Source organism: Mustelus asterias, chromosome 1 (genome assembly GCF_964213995.1).
Source record: "Mustelus asterias chromosome 1, sMusAst1.hap1.1, whole genome shotgun sequence".
Taxonomy (NCBI): Eukaryota; Metazoa; Chordata; class Chondrichthyes; order Carcharhiniformes; family Triakidae; genus Mustelus; species Mustelus asterias.
In genome coordinates this window covers 63,570,858-63,588,054 of record NC_135801.1, presented here as the reverse complement: position 1 = coordinate 63,588,054, position 17,197 = coordinate 63,570,858, and the positions used below count along the sequence as shown (strand labels likewise).

Here is a 17,197-nt window from a genome sequence, read left to right as displayed (position 1 = left end):
GCCAGTCAGTAGACCCCAGGAGTGATATATGGATGAAAAAAATAACTTGTAACAATCTAATATAGCTCAGAGGGGCTCAGAAATGCAGCATATGGCCTGCCTGTTGCTCTTCAGCTGCCCCCAAACTATCTCACATTTTAGGGGGCAAGGGTGAGGGTAGAGGCATTGGGCTGCCTGCCAACTAATGGCCACTTAAGTGCTTCATCCCATTGCGATTTTACCCTGGGTGGGGGAGGCCCATGCCAAGTGAGAAGTATGGCAGCTTTAGTTAGGGCACCTGTGTCAGGAAAGTTGTGTGTGTTTTTGGGGTGGCATCCTCTGTGCCCATCAGAGGTATTCATACCCCCTTTAACTCTCTCTGACCAGCCTCTCAAACCCAGCCTCCCAAACCCCTTCACTCCCCTCTTGGGGCCTGCCAGGAAGGCCTTGCCAATACCCCCTAGCACTGCCTTCAGTCCAGCCTCCACAATCTCCTCTTCTTCACACACCTACTTAGTCCCAGTAGTGGCCACTGCTCAGAATTGATGCTGCTGTGAGTACGGATCTACTGCCCATTCAATTGGCTGGCAGCTCTTTGAAGTGGGACTTGCTCCCCAGATGGGGGCAGAAATCTCACCATTAGCCAGTTGACTTTATAAGTCAATTTGACACATGTTAAAGGGCTGCAGGCCAGCTGGTATTGACAGGGTTGCATTCCCTGCCAATTTCACATGGCAGGGCAGAAACTCCTGCCATCTGAAAAATCCTGCCCTTGATAATGAAAAGAACTTCCATCAAAAATCCATTCAAAGCTTTTAAACCTCAAGTGGTTAATTTTTAAAAAAAATAAATAAACAAACTTCTATTTGGACACCACTTCTAAGACAGCTAATCCTTTAACAACCTCTTTAAACTGTCAAACTGTGAATCCCTTGCTGAGACAACAGTAGCCGCTGAAACTTTGCGAAGCATTCACAATAACATATTCCCAGCTTTTGGGGAAATGGGAACAAAGAACTCAACTGCATGGCCAAATGGTAACGTTTTCTTCTTAACTACACCAAATGGCCTGTCAATCAAAGTAGTCCAGCAGAAGGTTTTTTAACTCTCACCAACAGTTTAAGCCTATGTTTTTCATGTTTGAGGGGCGGTGAAGTTTTTAAAAATTCAGATCTTTACACTTAAGCTAACCTTATCCACCCTTCAAGAGTATTTATATCTATTCCATTCACTCATTACTCCCAAAATGTGGATTAAGCCAAAAAAGCATCTGTTTGAATCCAGCGCTAATTTTAAATGTCCTGCCAATTTCCTCTTGTGTGTCACATCCCGCCCCCTTATCCATGCAGGTAAAAATGGGATCATTGAAAATGAGTGCAGGATTTCCACAGGGTCTTCCTGACTCCATGAAAATCCGGCTTTTGTCCTGATATCTATGCCGGAATTTTACCACCTTGCCCGCCCGAGGCTCGTAAGATTCCGCCCAAGGCCAATGGAGAATGCCGTTCAGTAAAATTCCGGCCCTAGTCTTAGATTAACCACAGGTTTCTCCAGTTAAACATTGGGAAGACGAATGACACCAGTTCCATCCTCTTTCCCAGCCACTGCCTCAGATTGTAGTGGATTGTTCGTAACCTTGGCATGCAATCTGGTCCCCAGTTGAATTTCCAATCCCACATCGTCTCAATCATTGTTCACTCTTAATATCTGCTCCCAAAATCCTCATCTGTATCTTTTCTTCCTCCAGAATCAACTATTCCAATGTTCTGCTGGTTCTCCCATCCCCCATTAGTTCATGCAAAACTGTGTTGCCTGTAGCTTGAACCACTTGGCCCTAGGGACACTGTTTTAAAATTAGGGATCACCTATTTAGGACAGAGATTAGGAGGATTTTGTTTTGATGGATATGCAACTTTGGAACTCTCTGCCTCAGAAGACAGTGAAGGCAGGGTTATTGAATATCTTTAAGACAGAGACAGATACATTCTTGTAAGGTGACAGAATCAAAGATTAGGGTAGATTTTAGGACCACAATGGGTGATGAAGACAGCAGAGGAGAAGCAGTTGTTTCACGGTGAATGGAACTCAGAGACCAGTGGCACAGAGGTGGAGAGCATAAAAGAGGCACTGGAGAATAAGGAAATGGTGACAGGTACATGAGAGAGGTTGAGGAGAATGAGACAGTACACCACAGGAAGATATTTTTGACTCCAGCCAATGCTGTGTGGCTGGCACAGAATCTGTACGATAGAACAACGGTGCATTTGCAGTATTCAGTTTTTATTTTGGCTATTAGGCCTTTGCAGTTTTTACCCCTGAATAAAATGTAGTTAAAACCTGATGATTCAGGCAAAATCATCACCAAGTGTGCAACCAAGTACAGATCTGGAAGATCCCAATTTAATCTCCCATTTATAATGCTTTGCCTTTTTTTTATTCATTCGTTGGACATGGGCGCCACTGGCTGGGTCAGCATTTATTGCCCATCCCGAGTTGTCCTTGAACTGATTGGCTTGCTAGGCCATTTCAGAGGGCAGTTGAGAAACAACCACATTGCTGTGGCTCTGGAGTTACATGTAGGCCAGACCAGGTAAGGATGGCAGATTTCCTTCCCTACAGGACATTAGTGAACATTAGTGGATTTTTCTGACAATTGACAATGGTTTCATAGTCATCAGTAGATTCTTAATTGCAGATATTTTGTTATTGAATTCAAATTCCACCAGCTGGCACAGCAGGACTCAAACCAGGGTCCGCAGAACATTAGCTGAGTTTCTGGATTAATATTCTGGTGATAATGCCACTAGGCCATTGCCTCCCCATCACTGATCTCAGAAGCTAGAAATACAGTTGCCATTACCAGTTCTGGTCTGGCTGATAAGAAATTCCTGTCCAGTGATCACGACTGGTAAATGTAGAGGTACAGCTGTTAGGTGAGAAAATGAACAGTGTTAGATACGATGAACAGAATATTGCTCAACTTGCTGAACTGCATTCCAATATGACATCAAGGCCTTCAGAATCGTAGAGGAAAATAAAATTATTGTTTTAATTTGCAGATGACTCATCATGAGTGGCAAAACTGAACGTTTCCAAACAGAGTTTTCCCAACCAGATGACTATCATTTCAACAGAATGATATAACTATGAATGGGGTTTGGAGTAAACTCTGCTGTAATATTTGGTCAAGGACTGTAGCCTGGAGATGAGTTCTATGTTAGCTTTAAGGGGAGGAGGCTTTGCTGTTGAGGTCGGGAAGTCCAAGAGTACATGTTCCCCGAATACCCTACAGAATTTAACTGTGGGCAAGGGCTCCTTTTGTTTCTGTAGGTTCCCATCCACATTCAGCCTGACTGACAAGCCTGAACCTTGTCAGAAGGGAAACCTACTTCAAAAGACAAGAACTTACGAGAACAGGAAAGTGTATTGTGGGTGTGAAAGAGAATGCGGAAGGAGCAGATGGTGGTTGCAGAGGGGGAGCAGATGATGCCAGGAGAAGGAGGAAAGAAATGATAGCCATGGAGCTGTGGGAAGATGGTGATATGGAGTGGGAGCAGTCTTTGGTCACGGGGTGAGGGTGGGGCGGGGGGGTGGGGTGGGAGGGGGTGTAGAAATACACTGTGGTCACAGAGGGGGGAAAACAGACCATGGTCACAGAGGGCAGGGGGAGCACATGGTGGTCATGGTGGAGGGAAGGGGGGTAGACGATGGTCATGGAGGACAGGGGGACTAGACAGTGGTCACAGGGAGAAGGGAGAGTGGAAGTAGTGATGATCACGAAGGGCAAGGATATAGATGATGATCATTGACCAGGGAGCCAATGGTGGTCTCAAAGAGAGTGAAGCAGACAGTGATTATGGATGAAGGTCTTGGTGATGGGGATAGCTTCTTGTGGTAAGCGGCAGGAGGGAGCAGCCAGAGAGTAGTGCAGCATTTACTGAATAGATATTGAGCTTGAAAAGAACACTTCTGCTCCTCTTAGCCACAAGCCGTGCTGTAAAGGCACTTACCTCATGCATTCAGCCCTCCTCAGCTCTTTGCACTGGCCAAGATGCCTGGAAAACCAGACTGGCAGGAATAAAAACAGAATCACTGTCAAACTAAAGGTTAATAACTACACACTTTAAACAACCAATCCTCCTCCTGTGAGTGGATTGGTCACCTGCCCCTTGCCCTACGCCCATCAAAATGAGAAGTGGGCGCGTTCAAGACGGATTCATCTTCCTGTTGCAGCTTTTTGCACTTCAATCCAACATAACCTGAATCCAGATGTTTTTTGGGGATTAAGACTTGGTCCTTGGTGTCCACTCACCTGTGAAGCTGCTTTCTCAAACCCGTCAGGATTCATGGATGGCATGATGTGTATCCGTGTGCTGTGAATCAGACGGACAATTGACTCGTTTCCTTTCTGGTATTCATTGCACAGGTACTGTGCCAAGAAGACAAGCATCTCTCGTCCCACTGCCTCGTTCCCATGCATGTTGCCAATGTATTTGAATTCTGGCTCCCCTGTAGGAAAATAGACAGAGAGGAACAATAAGCACTTTTCCAAAAATTGATGGTCATCCGCTTTAGGAACTAGTTAAACTGTACATTGGGGATTTTTAAAGGGCAGTGCTGTATTTCGCTTCAATACCAGGGATTTATTTTGTTCCCGGGTCTCTTGACTGCCCCAGGCTATGCCTGACCTGAAATCATATGGATGGACACCCAATCTGTTCTAATAGTCCACAATGTCAGCTTAAGCTGGCTATGAGAAAGTCAATAGGTTGTCCCATTTTAACCCACTTCCTTGTGAGCAGTTTGTTCCTTCCTTGACTGCCCATAAGTTCATAAGATATAGGAGCAGAATTAGGCCATTTGGCCTATCGAGTCTGCTCTGCCATTCGATCATGGCTGATACGCTCCTCATTCCCATTTTCCTGCCTTTTCCCCATAACCCTTCAACCCATTACCAATTAAAAATCTGTCTAACTCCTGATTAAATTCACTCATTGTCCCAGCATCCATCGCACTTTGGGGTAGTGAATTCCACAGATTCACAACCCTTTGTGAGAAGTAGTTTCTCCTCAACTCTGTTTTAAATTTGCTACCCCTTATCCTTAGAATATGACCTCTCGACCTGGAATGCCCCACAAGAAGAAGCATCCGCTCCACGTCTACTTTATCCATACCTTTTATCATCTTATATACCTCAATTTATGATCTAAATTCCAGAGAGTATAGGCCTAAACTGTTCAATCTCTCTTCATACGACAAACCCCTCAGCTCTGGAATCAACCTAGTGAACCTCCTCTGAACTGCCTCCAATGCCACTACATCTTTCCTCAAAAAGGGGACAAAAACTGTACACAATACTCCAGGTGCGGCCTTACTAATGCCTTGTATAATTGCAACAATACTTCCTTACCTTTATATCTATTCCTTTAGCTATAAATGCCATAGTCAGTGATGGATTAACTACCACCTGGACCCCTCGGCTGAGCTTTAATAAGGCCCCCTGACCTTGCCCCCTGCCCCCTGCCCCACCCTTCGTTGAATAGAATAAAGTGACGTTAAGTGACATTAGATAACTTATATCGTTGTACTATGTATAATGTATTACATGTATAATATCATAAAGTTATATGAATCAATTACAGCCCTTTTATTCATTTATTTTTCATTTTCTTTACATTTGTACTTTAAAAAGCTTCCGTGTTTTTTGGTTTACAAAAGTGTCGATAACAGCATGTAAATCAACAGGTCGAAGCATGTCTGATTCAATGTGTATGAGTGCCAGATGACTAAGTTGGTGACAGTCATTGTGCTGTGGTGTGAGGCTAATACTATGTTAGGGTGAATGTTGAAAAAAGTACTATATGTAACTAAGTATGCACTAAAATAAGTATATATACATGTTATAGCATGACAAGAAACTCTTTGTTGCATTTATTTTGTATTTATTTGCATGTAGTACAAGTCCGGGGGTGAAGCTCCTCTATTTATAGGTATTTGTTATATTAATTCACCCACGGGGTATAGTTATGAAAATTTATTCACCCTTAAAAGGGCTAAACCAATTTTTTTTTGCTCTCGGGGCCCCCCTCCCTTCCGGGCCCCTAGGCCTACTCAGCCTTAATCCGCCACTGGCCATAGAGACGGACATTGGTGCCAGAGGTCTGCAGCAGGTCTGCACCCCCACACCACCCCACCCCTCCCCTCCACCCCCGCCCCCACCCCCACCCCCCAACCTTCTGAGATAACAGTGGCAAGATGATGGAGATCATTGAGGCTGAGCAGAGGAAAAAAGTCATACGTGGCTATGACAGGAATTTAACACATGAATAGAGTGGATGCAAGAAGAAAATAAAACACCAGTCTTTTTTTAAAACTCAGGTAACAGGTGTAGTGATGGAAAAGAGGAGGACAAAGCAATTTTTTTTCTTTGAAAAGGTTACAAAATGCTGCTAAAGTGTTTGTGTTGCCATCAATCGATTTACTGCGAGTAAACTGGTCTCCAGTCGCATTATAAAACAAGCAAAAGCGAATCGAAAGCCCGTTACACTTCAGTAGGAAAGAAATTCAGAGTATGAAATCAGCTGCTGATTTGCCAATTTTATACTAATGTCAAAAAGACAGTTCCCCCCCTGCTCCCACCAGCCCCCAGGGTTTATAATTTAATGCACTCCATGCTCAGACAGCAGAAACAACCATCCCTGCAAAATAATAGCAGTACAAAACCCAAGGTTAACACAAGAGCAAGGCTAAAATGTTCATTAGAATACCATTAAAAATGGGACAAGCCATTCACATTTAAAGAGGAACACAGAACATAGAACATTACAGCGCAGTACAGGCCCTTCGGCCCTCGATGTTGCGCCGACCTGTGAAACCAATCTAAAGCCCATCTAACCTACACTATTCCAATATCATCCATATATCTATCCAATGACCCTTTAAATGCCCTTAATGTTGACGAGTCCACTACTGTTGCAGGCAGGGCATTCCACGCCCTTACTACTCTCTGAGTAAAGAACCTATCTCTGACATCTGTCCTATATCTCTCACCCCTCAATTTAAAGCTATGTCCCCTCATGCTAGCCATCACCATCCGAGGAAAAAGGCTTACACTGTCCACCCTATCTAATCCTCTGATCATCTTGTATGCCTCTATTAAGTCACCTCTTAACCTTCTTCTCTCTAATGAAAACAGCCTCAAGTCACTCAGCCTTTCCTCATAAGATCTTCCCACCATACCAGGCAACATCCTGATAAATCTCCTCTGCAACCCTTCCAACACTTCCACATCTTTCCTATAATACGGCGACCAGAACTGTACGCAATACTCCAAATGCGGCCGCACCAGAGTTTTGTACAGTTGCAGCATGACCTCCTGGCTCCGAAACTCAATCCCTCTACCAATAAAAGCTAACACACTGTACGCCTTAACAACCCTATCAACCTGGGTGCCAACTTTCAGGGATCTATGCACATGGACACCGAGATCTCTCTGCTCATCCACACTACCAAGTATCTTACCATTAGCCCAGTACTCTGTATTCCTGTTACTCCTTCCAAAGTGAATCACCTCACACTTTTCTGCATTAAACTCCATTTGCCACCTCTCAGCCCAGCTCTGCAGCTTATCTATGTCCCTCTGTAACCTGCAACATCCTTCCGCACTGTCCACAACTCCACCGACTTTAGTGTCATCCGCAAAGTTACTAATCCATCCTTCTACGCCCTCATCCAGGTCATTTGTAAAAATGACAAACATGTTAGGTGAAACATTATGGCAAAAATAGTTTAAATTAAATTAGATATGTTGAAAACAAACTCAAATCTACTCAGATACTGTTTCTACATTATTTAAACAAATGTTACTTTGATTTCTTAGCCCAAGTTTATTGAACATTTGCATATGGATGGGTTTGAAATAATATTCAAAAAAAATTTGTGAAAGTGTTTTTTTTTGGTGAAATTCTAATTGAACAGAAACATACGCCACACCTACATTCACACGTGACAAATTGACAAGTGACAACACTGAGAAAATGGAAAGTTTACCATTTTTCACACAAACCTTTGCAGACCTGCCACGCAGGTCAGAGGGCCGTGCATTTGGCTGCACACTTTTGTTCTTTGTGCCCTTTATCTATTTCAATTCCTAAATCTAATTCTAGAACAGCATCTGCTGCTGCACCAGCCTAACTGTTCTCTTCCACACCTCTTTAACTGCAAGGTTGTCAGCCAAGTGCCAATTGTAACATGTTCCCACTGAGAAGACATTAAAAGACTGCCCACTCATTTCACTTAGGAACTTTCAGACAGAGCAGGCTTTCATTGCTTCAGAGCGGCATTGAAACTCTGCTTCAGTCTGTGAAAGGGACAATGATCCACTAACACACCATGATATCCAGTCCTCCACAAACACTCTTTTGTGGTTTTATAAATCACAGACTTGTGTTGGTGTTTTCAGTTCAAGCTAAAGCTCTAAAGTTAATTCAAACAAATCAGGCGAGGGTAACGGCACAAACGCAGTAAGCTCACTGGGCTTCAGACCAAGTCCTATGCAGACAAAAGGAATATATTAATTCATTCACATTCACTTTTAATATTGATCTGTAATCCCAAATGAAAGTTTGAAATTGGGCTACAGTTTGTCTCATTTACAAAAAGAAAGATGCTTTTTATCAGTTCCAGTATCCAAGTATAGTCTAAGGTCTTGGAAGCTACTAAAGTAGGTAAATGTTGTGGCAATGTCACTTTTTGCCCTTTCTCTGAACTGGATGGTTCTGTAGAGTAAGCCAATCTGTCCTCTGTCTGTGCTGGTGCACTCTGTCAGGGCAGGTGCCTCTGTTGAGTAGGTAGAGTTGAATTGATTTATTATTGTCACATGTATACAGTGAAAAGTAATGTTTCTTGTGCGCTTATACAGACAAAGCATACCATTCATGGAGTTACATAGGGGAGAAGGAAAGGAGAGGGTGCAGAATGTAACGTTGCAGTTACAGATAGGGTGAAGAGAAAGATCAGCATAATGTGTGATAGGACCATTCAAAAAAAGGTGAAGCAGAACTGAGGTCCAACATGTGTAGCATCACTTGACCGCACAGATAAATCACATCTTTAAAATGATAGTGAGGATTGGAATAGTTTGATAGCTCCTGTCAATCAAGTGGATCAAAGGGATTGCAAGGATCCTATTTACTTCATGAAGAGGGTCACAGATAAAGCCAAACACAACCACTTCTGTATATTCTTCACCACCTACAGTGCCCCCCAACCACTCCTCCCCTCACTTCCTCTGTGCCCTGCCGCTGCTAAACTCTTTCCTCCAGCCATTCACCCATGCATTTTCAAACACCCACCTGCACATATTTCTGCTCTTGTCAATCTACCTAACCACTCTTTCATGTTGGATGTCCTTTTTCCCAGTAAAATTTTCACTCCCTCCCATCTTGCTCATTCCTCATATCTGAACTCACTCGACTCTAAGGCTCACAGACTAGTTTGACCATCCATCATTAATGTTGCTGGCCACATCAAGCACAAACAGGCTTCCTTCTCCTCCACTAATGAAACAGTTTTAGTTGATGGGGAAGCAGTGTTTGTTTGAGCACATGTTCTACAGAGCAGCAATAAAACTTTACCAACCAACCTTTCCCATAGATAGGGTAGCCATGATGTGGAGATGCTGGCGTTGGTCTGGAGTGAGCACAGTAAGAAGTCTCACAACAGCAGGTTAAAGTCCAACAGGTTTATTTGGAATCACGAGCTTTCGGAGCACTGCTCCTTCATCAGGTGAGGGTAGATAGTGTGGGGAAAGGTTGGTTAGTAAAGTTTGATTGCTGCTCAGTAGGTGTGCCCAAGCCTACACTTCTTCCCCATCAACTAAAACTGCTTCATTGCTGCCACCAGGCTGCAGCTGGTCAGCTACAGAGATCTGCTAATGGTCGCCTGCCCCATTGGAAATCTCAGGAGCTGTTAATGAGCTCTCTTATGATTGCAACACATTCAATTGATGAAACAGGTGATGAAACAGGCGGCACGGTAGCACAGTGGTTAGCACTGCTGCTTCACAGCTCCAGGGACCTGGGTTCGATTCCCGGCTTGGGTCACTGTCTGTGTGGAGTTTGCACATTCTCCTTGTGTCTGCGTGGGTTTCCTCCCACAGTCCAAAGATGTGCGGGTTAGGTTGATTGGCCATGCTAAAATTGCCCCTTAGTGTCCTGGGATGCATGGATTAGAGGGATTAGCAGGTAAAATATGTAAGGATATGGGGGTAGGGCCTGGGTGGGATTGTGGTCGGTGCAGACTCGATGGGCCGAATGGCCTCTTTCTGTACTGTAGGGTTTCTATGATGATTTCTATGATGACCCTGCATAAATTAACCACAGGTTGTGGCTCCTTTAAATGTTTTACTGTCACACTCCCGCTCACATTCAGCAGGGGATTGGGTGGGGTGGGAGTTTATAAAACACGGGGAAGGGAGCAAGCTAATCGCAGGGAGCAGGGGTGGGGCAGGGATAAGGGAATGGGATTTACTGGTCAGCTTGTTATGTCTGCTGAGACTTCTTCTCCATTCTTAAAGTTACAAAGCCAGTGCTCAGGGGGGACTGGGCAAACCAAATCCATTCCTTGCTTACTTCAAAAACCAAACTCAAAAACCAATTGAATCCACTTCAAGCTCCCCATATGGGATTCAAAAGGTCCAAGTTGACAAGATGAGGCATTGCACCCCCATCTTGGGCTTGATCTGATGCTTGATTTTAGCCAAAGCACAAGCAGTGCTGGAAAGGCACTGCCCAATCTTATTGACGCAGCCCTTCGCACCTTCTGTCAGCTGATCAGCTTCCTCAGGCCTGCGAAACCTGACCCAACATGAATCTAAAATAGAATCATGAGTAAAATGAAGGTGCAGTAGCATAGCCCCTTTAGGGGGGCGATCCCTGAGGGCCACATGATTCGGCCAGACCCTATGGAGAGGCAACGCGGGAAGCCAAGCCAATCAGGAGCAAGGGCACGCTTCCCGGATTGGGGAAGAACCTCAGGTGGAGCCAGGGAGGGGAAGGAAATGGACGTGTATATTCCAGTTTTGCAAACCACTGCTTTTACACATATAAATATTGTTGATAATAAATACTTCATAACTTAAAGCCACAACAAGTCATTTTCGAAGTTATTACACTGGCAACAGTTCTCAGAATGGGCTGCAATCCTGAAACCAGATTGTGCTGTAAGAAAACGTGGGGATTATAAACTTACTGTTAATCAAGGAGCTGAGAGATAGATATCCAATTCCTAAAATTGAGCACCTCTACGCCAAATTAGCACCAAGTAAGATCTCAGTCACACCCAGCAGCAGCCGGAGTTGGATGAGGATTCTCATTGGTTGGTTACCATCAACACCAGTACACATGTTTATCTTTTGGAATCTCATTGACTTGTGCCATATTCCAACGTATGAAGGAAAGTTTATTACAGATCATTCCTAACGTAGTGTTGTATCTAGATGATGTGCTGATTACATGAGCCTCACCTAAGGAACATGGTCAAACTTAGAGGAAGTTTTGAGAAGATTCAAAGAGGTGGGAGCCCATTTGGAATGAGTGAAATGCACTTCCCAGGTGGATGAAGTTACATACCTGGATTTCAGAGTAAATGTTAAAGGTTTACATCCTTTGGAGAATAAAGTTAACCCATTAGGAAGCACCACAATCTTAGCCCAACTTCACCAGCTTTTGAAGAAGCATCTGCTTTGGGAATGGACTGAAGCACAAAGTGAAGTATTTGCCAAAGTTAAGCAGGCGTTACAGTCGTCAGCAATGTTTATACATATTGATCCAACCAAACCATGTGATGCATCACCTTACCGAGTGGGAACAGTTTTATTCCACAAGATTTGCTGGGCGGCAAGATAGCACAGTGGTTAGCACTGCTGCCTCACAGCACCAGAGACCTGGGTTTAATTCCAGCCTCAAGTCACTGTCTGTGGGGTTTGCACATTCTCCCTGTGTCTGCGTGGGTTTCCTCCGGGTGCTCCGGTTTCCTCCCATAGTCCAAAGATGTGTGGGTTAGGTTGATTGGCAGTCCTAAATTGAACCTAGTGTCAGGGAATTAGGAGGGTAAATATGTAGGGAATTGGGCCTGGGTGGAATTGTGCTCGGTGCAGACTCGATGGGCCGAATGGAGTTACCAACCTCTTAGGATTGGCCTGGAGTAGATCAACGTCCAGGACACTGCTATGTGTAACCTTGGAGAAAAATGATTGGGACATTATAAAAGATTGGATTTATGATTTGTTTTGAGTTTTTATTTTTGTATCTAGTAAAGAGATTGAAAATGGGAGAGAAAGGCTCTTTGGCTGATAAAAGCATATCGTCCAATTAGGAAATTAGTCTTTTTGCTTTCCAGTTGGCATAGGAAGGCAGCATGCCACAAGGATGGATGTGCTGGCCGACTAATGATTGGAGCATTGGGAAAAGTCATGTGATGAAACCTCCAGAAAATACATTTAATCACAGTTGTCACAAGTCCCATGTCCCGTTTCCAGTTCGACTCCAATTCCTGCCCCTGTTCCAGATATTCTGCATTTTAACCTTTGACACGAACCCGACAGACCATTCTAGTGAGATAAAAATTCACCCCTTGGTCTCTGTTTACTTGCCAAGCCACTTCACAGTTGAGACAACACTGGAATAAATGAACAACTTATGAGGGCATTAATCAGAAATGAAGAAAAAGTCTCTCATTATAATGTAGAACAAGGATGAAATGAAGTAATTACATGAGTGTGGCCTGTCCCCCAACAGTTTATATGCCTTTATCACAGGCTTCCTATCAATTGTACCATTTGTAGATGTTACGCCACTAATACCCACTCTACTGAATGCTAATTGTGGGCCAGAGATGCATCAAACATGTTGCGAATGTTGATGCACACTGCGGACCTTTTACACATTTGGCATGGCGAGATCCTATAATCAATTACAGCGAGGGCTGTGCTGGATCTGAGAAATGAATTGAATGTCTCCAATTTTACCATGCTTGGATTTAATTAGAAATGAATGCTGAATCCCCTAGTAAAGTATGATGAATAGGATCAATCTAGATGCAAGGATATTAAAAAGGGAGAGTGAATGTTCTAAATATCCTGCAATGTTACGTTGCTATATCTTGTCAAGCCAACAATCTACAGTGCAATACTAGATATGGAAACCCTAAATAATACATTGGAAACTGGTTCTCATTTATACACATTGAAAAATATTTTAATGCTTTGCTTCCTTCCAAATTATAGAAAACGCTGTTGGCTGATTCAAGGTTAAAATGGATTCATATCAAATTTTCACAGTGATAAATTACTGCCCGAGATATTTGGCTAGTTGTACGTGTCATTTTGCTACTGATTGGATTGTGAGAATTAGACCCACAGCTGCATAATACATATTTTTTAATTGGCCTGCAGCATTTGAAAATTGTGTAATTGAACTCCAGCATTGTCAAGTTTATCTGCAAATGTTCATTTTTTTAAAAAGGACTCAACTGATTGCTTTAGCTGTGCTGCTTTCCGAACAGAAGGCTCACTTTTCATTATCTATTTGTAAATTTCCTTCCCTGCAATCGCTGCTATATATAAATGACCACTCACTCAATGTTACATTTAAACATCATCCCTGTGCTCACCGACCTACACCGGCTCCAAGCCAAGCAACAATGCAGTATTTAAATTCCCTTCCTTTTTTTCCCAAATCTTTTCATGGCTTCATCCTTCCCTATCTCTGTAACCTCCCCCAGCTCCACAAACCTCTGATATCTGTGCTCATTAGATCTGCCCTCTTGAGCATTCCCAATCTCAACTGGTCCAATATTGGTGGCTGTGCCTTTAGTTCCCTTAGGCCCTAAGCTCTGGAAATGCCTAAACCTCTCTGCCTCATTACCTCTCTTTCTTTAGTTGCTCCATCAAACTGTTCTCTTTGACCCACCGTGTGGCCACTTGCCCAAAATAGCTCCTTCTTTCAACTGGGCAAGGCGAGGTCAATCTCTCTCAACATGAGGGAGACAAGCTTTCAGCACATGTACTCTTTCTGGCACCTGGTATTCACCAAGATGGTACAGAAGGTGAACATGGAATTGTGGGGGGGGGGGGGGAGGTTATCCGTCAAGCATCAGGGGGCCACCTAGCTTGTTTGGAAAAACTGCCCTACCTCCCAGACCAGGCAGATGCTGCCATACCTCCTCCAACCCAAGCTTAGTGAGTGAAGTAAGTCAACACCAGCAGCCAACGTCACCAGTAAAATCATCGAGGTGAGACCACCACACCCCCAATAAAAATGAGAGGCAATTCGCAACTAAGCTATAAGCAAGTCCATGTGTGTGCCCATGTCAGTGAGCAATGCCCCTAGTAACACTGCGACTGCACCCAAACCTGAGATCCCCCATAGTGCCTCTGGTGGGAGCTCGGGTGCAACTGTTGTGTGGAATAGGAGGCCTCAACTGACTTGGTGATCTCCCTCACAGAAAAGGAAGAGCTACCGTTCCTTTGGGTTGAAGGAACGCTGAGACAAGGGTTACCCTTCCATGGATGAGGTGCTAACAACCCACACATGCCTCTTCTCCCGGACCTTGCACCCTGCCCCAATACCACAGGTTATAGGCAGGACTGTCCATTGCCCGCAAGGGTGCAACAGATCCCTTCATCCAACTTGTACCTTCTGGGTATGGGCGAGGCCCCCTGTCTGATAAGGAGATCGAGGATCCACCCAGATCATCGTTAGCACTTGGAGTGGGTTTGGGAGTCCTGGAAACCAAGGCAGGTGAGGTCCTCGAGGCTGAGCCCACCCAACAACGTGTCAGCATCCCCACGGACTTATCCAACGCAGTCAAAGACAATAATGAAACTGCTCCACACACACTGGGTCACAGGCTGGTGTCAGGGAAGGGAAGGGCCTCTCACTCTGTCCCGAGCTTTGGTGTCGGGTGCATGGTGTTTGGGACGGATCTTTTCTCTGAAATTCCATGTGACCCAGCATCGGAGACTGAGCAACACCCTGAACTGCTGTCCTCTGCCCCAAAACCCCCAGCAGAATCCCAGGAAGGACCCCCACTGTCCTCAGTCCGATGATCATAAAGCTGGAAGAAGATGGATCCCTGGTCCTGGATCTAGACCGAATCAGTGCCAAGGTCCAAGCCTATTACGTTGGTCTGTTTCCTCCAGATCTGTCTAAAAAGGATGCTCGCAGAGTTTTGCAGGAGGACTTGCTGAAGGCTGGAGCAGAGTGTGCTGAGTAGCTTGATCCTCTATTCATGGTTCATGGGGTAAGCCTCCATGGCTAAATAAGCTGACCACAGGGCTTTGGCAACATTCAGAGTGACAACTACATGTCCATTCTAGAGAAAGGTCCAGTGACTGGGGAGATGCCCCTGTCCTGGCTCAGGCCGTCATTATCTTGCTGCCCAAGAGTGGCATCGCCACTTGCTTAAAAACTAGTGCCCAGCCTCCCTCCTCAGCATGGACTATAAGGGCTTTACCACGGCCATATCTGCTCGCCTTAACATTATGCTGGTCCACATGATCTATCCTGACCAGTCCTTCACAATCCTGGGTCAAAGCACCCACAATAACATCCAGGTGGTCTGGGCCCTTATCCACCATTCCCAGAGGTCCAGTCCATCAGTTATTTTTCTTTTCCGGGATCAGAAGGCTTTCAACAGGGTGGATCATGAGTGCCCAGAATCTGCAGGAATTTGGGTTCAGGATACATTTTGTCACCAACCCCCCAGATTCAACTTCTGTATGTCACCACAGAGTAACTAATGAAAGTTAATTGGTTCTTTATGGTACAAGGGGGAGGAGTATATCAGAGATGTCCCCTATCCAGTTGAATTCCATCTTAATGGAGCCTTTCATGTGCCATGTGCAGGGGAGGTTGAAGGGATGGTTCAGCATGGGCCATGTGTGGAGGACTTTGTCTCTGATTGTGCTGCCCCTCATGGTCCACAGATCCTATTGACCTGCAGAGGATGCGCAAGTATCAGTAGTTCTGCTCCATGGAGTCCACCAGCAGGAAAATGTTCTGGACTCCTGTTTGATCAGTGGTGGAATAACTCCATGCGGAGGAGGTTGGGGCCTTTTACCTGGAGCACTACCCAACTCCTCTATTTGGGAGTCTATCTTATCCCAGAGAAGGGATCCTGACTGGTGAGCTGGCAAAAGTTGGAGGCCAATGTTACCACTCACCCCAGGTGCTGGAGGGATCTGTTCCAAGTGCCACATTACAAAAGTCAAACAATGGTCATAAGCTAACTGGTGCCCGCTAAGCTGTCACTTTGATACCTCCCAGAGTCTGTCAACAAATTACTGAAGAAGCTAATCGACTTCTCCTGGGACAAAAGGGTGCACTGGGCCTCCCCGTGAGAGAGGGCAGTCAGGTGGTATGCCAGCTGGTAACACTTCCCTTTCAAACCCTGCAGTGATGCCTATACATTGGGTGTCATTCTGGGTGGTGTGCGATGGTGAGGTATTTCCTCAGCCAACTGCACAGCCTCAGTCATGACATGTAGCTGCTGTTATAAACCAGTGGTGTGGTGGGGCCCCCACTAATCCCACCAGAATTTGAACCATTCAATTAGAGATTAGGGCCTTTAAATGGCTTAATGATGAGTCTAATTAGCCAACTGGGTTCCATTAGCCCATTCCTGCCACTGACTAAATGAGAGCCAGTTTTCACGCCAGTGGGAATGGCCCACATGGCATCCCCCAGCACCCAGCCTGCTCTCCACAGGCTCTTAAATCCCAGCCATTAACTCTGTTTCCCTCCCTACTAGGTCTGGGTCTGCTGAGTATTTTCAGCATTTTCTGTTTTTATTGCTGACACCTGGCATAGTTCATATATTAAGACTGGCGATCTGGTGAAAGTTTTGAGCTGCTGTATCTGGAGGTAATTTTAAACTTTGGGCAGTATTGAATTAGTTACCAATTGGCACCAAGCCTAAACAACCTTTCCACTGAGGTGAATGGAAGTGAAAATCAGACAATACACAACAAATTCAAGATACCCATCTCGCATCATTAAAGTTACCCACTCTGCCTTCCGGACTTAAGGGGGGAAATTGGGGAATAATTATCGTATAACTGTTGTAATAATGAAAATGCCCCACATTTTCCCCACGAGTCATGTAACATTCAGCTTCATCAGTAAAAAAATATTTTCAATTTGTTTCAATGTTAGAG

At 44.7% G+C, this 17,197-nt stretch overlaps 1 protein-coding gene across 1 annotated transcript in view; it reads right to left on the bottom strand.

Moving 5' to 3' along the window:
* Positions 1–17,197, bottom strand: part of cpe (carboxypeptidase E) — a 128,105-nt gene that overhangs the window by 49,500 nt on the left and 61,408 nt on the right. Inside the window, exon 2 of the mRNA XM_078213415.1 lies at positions 4,292–4,488. Within this exon, the coding sequence (XP_078069541.1) occupies positions 4,292–4,488 (197 nt within the window). The remainder of the gene's footprint in view (positions 1–4,291; positions 4,489–17,197) is intronic.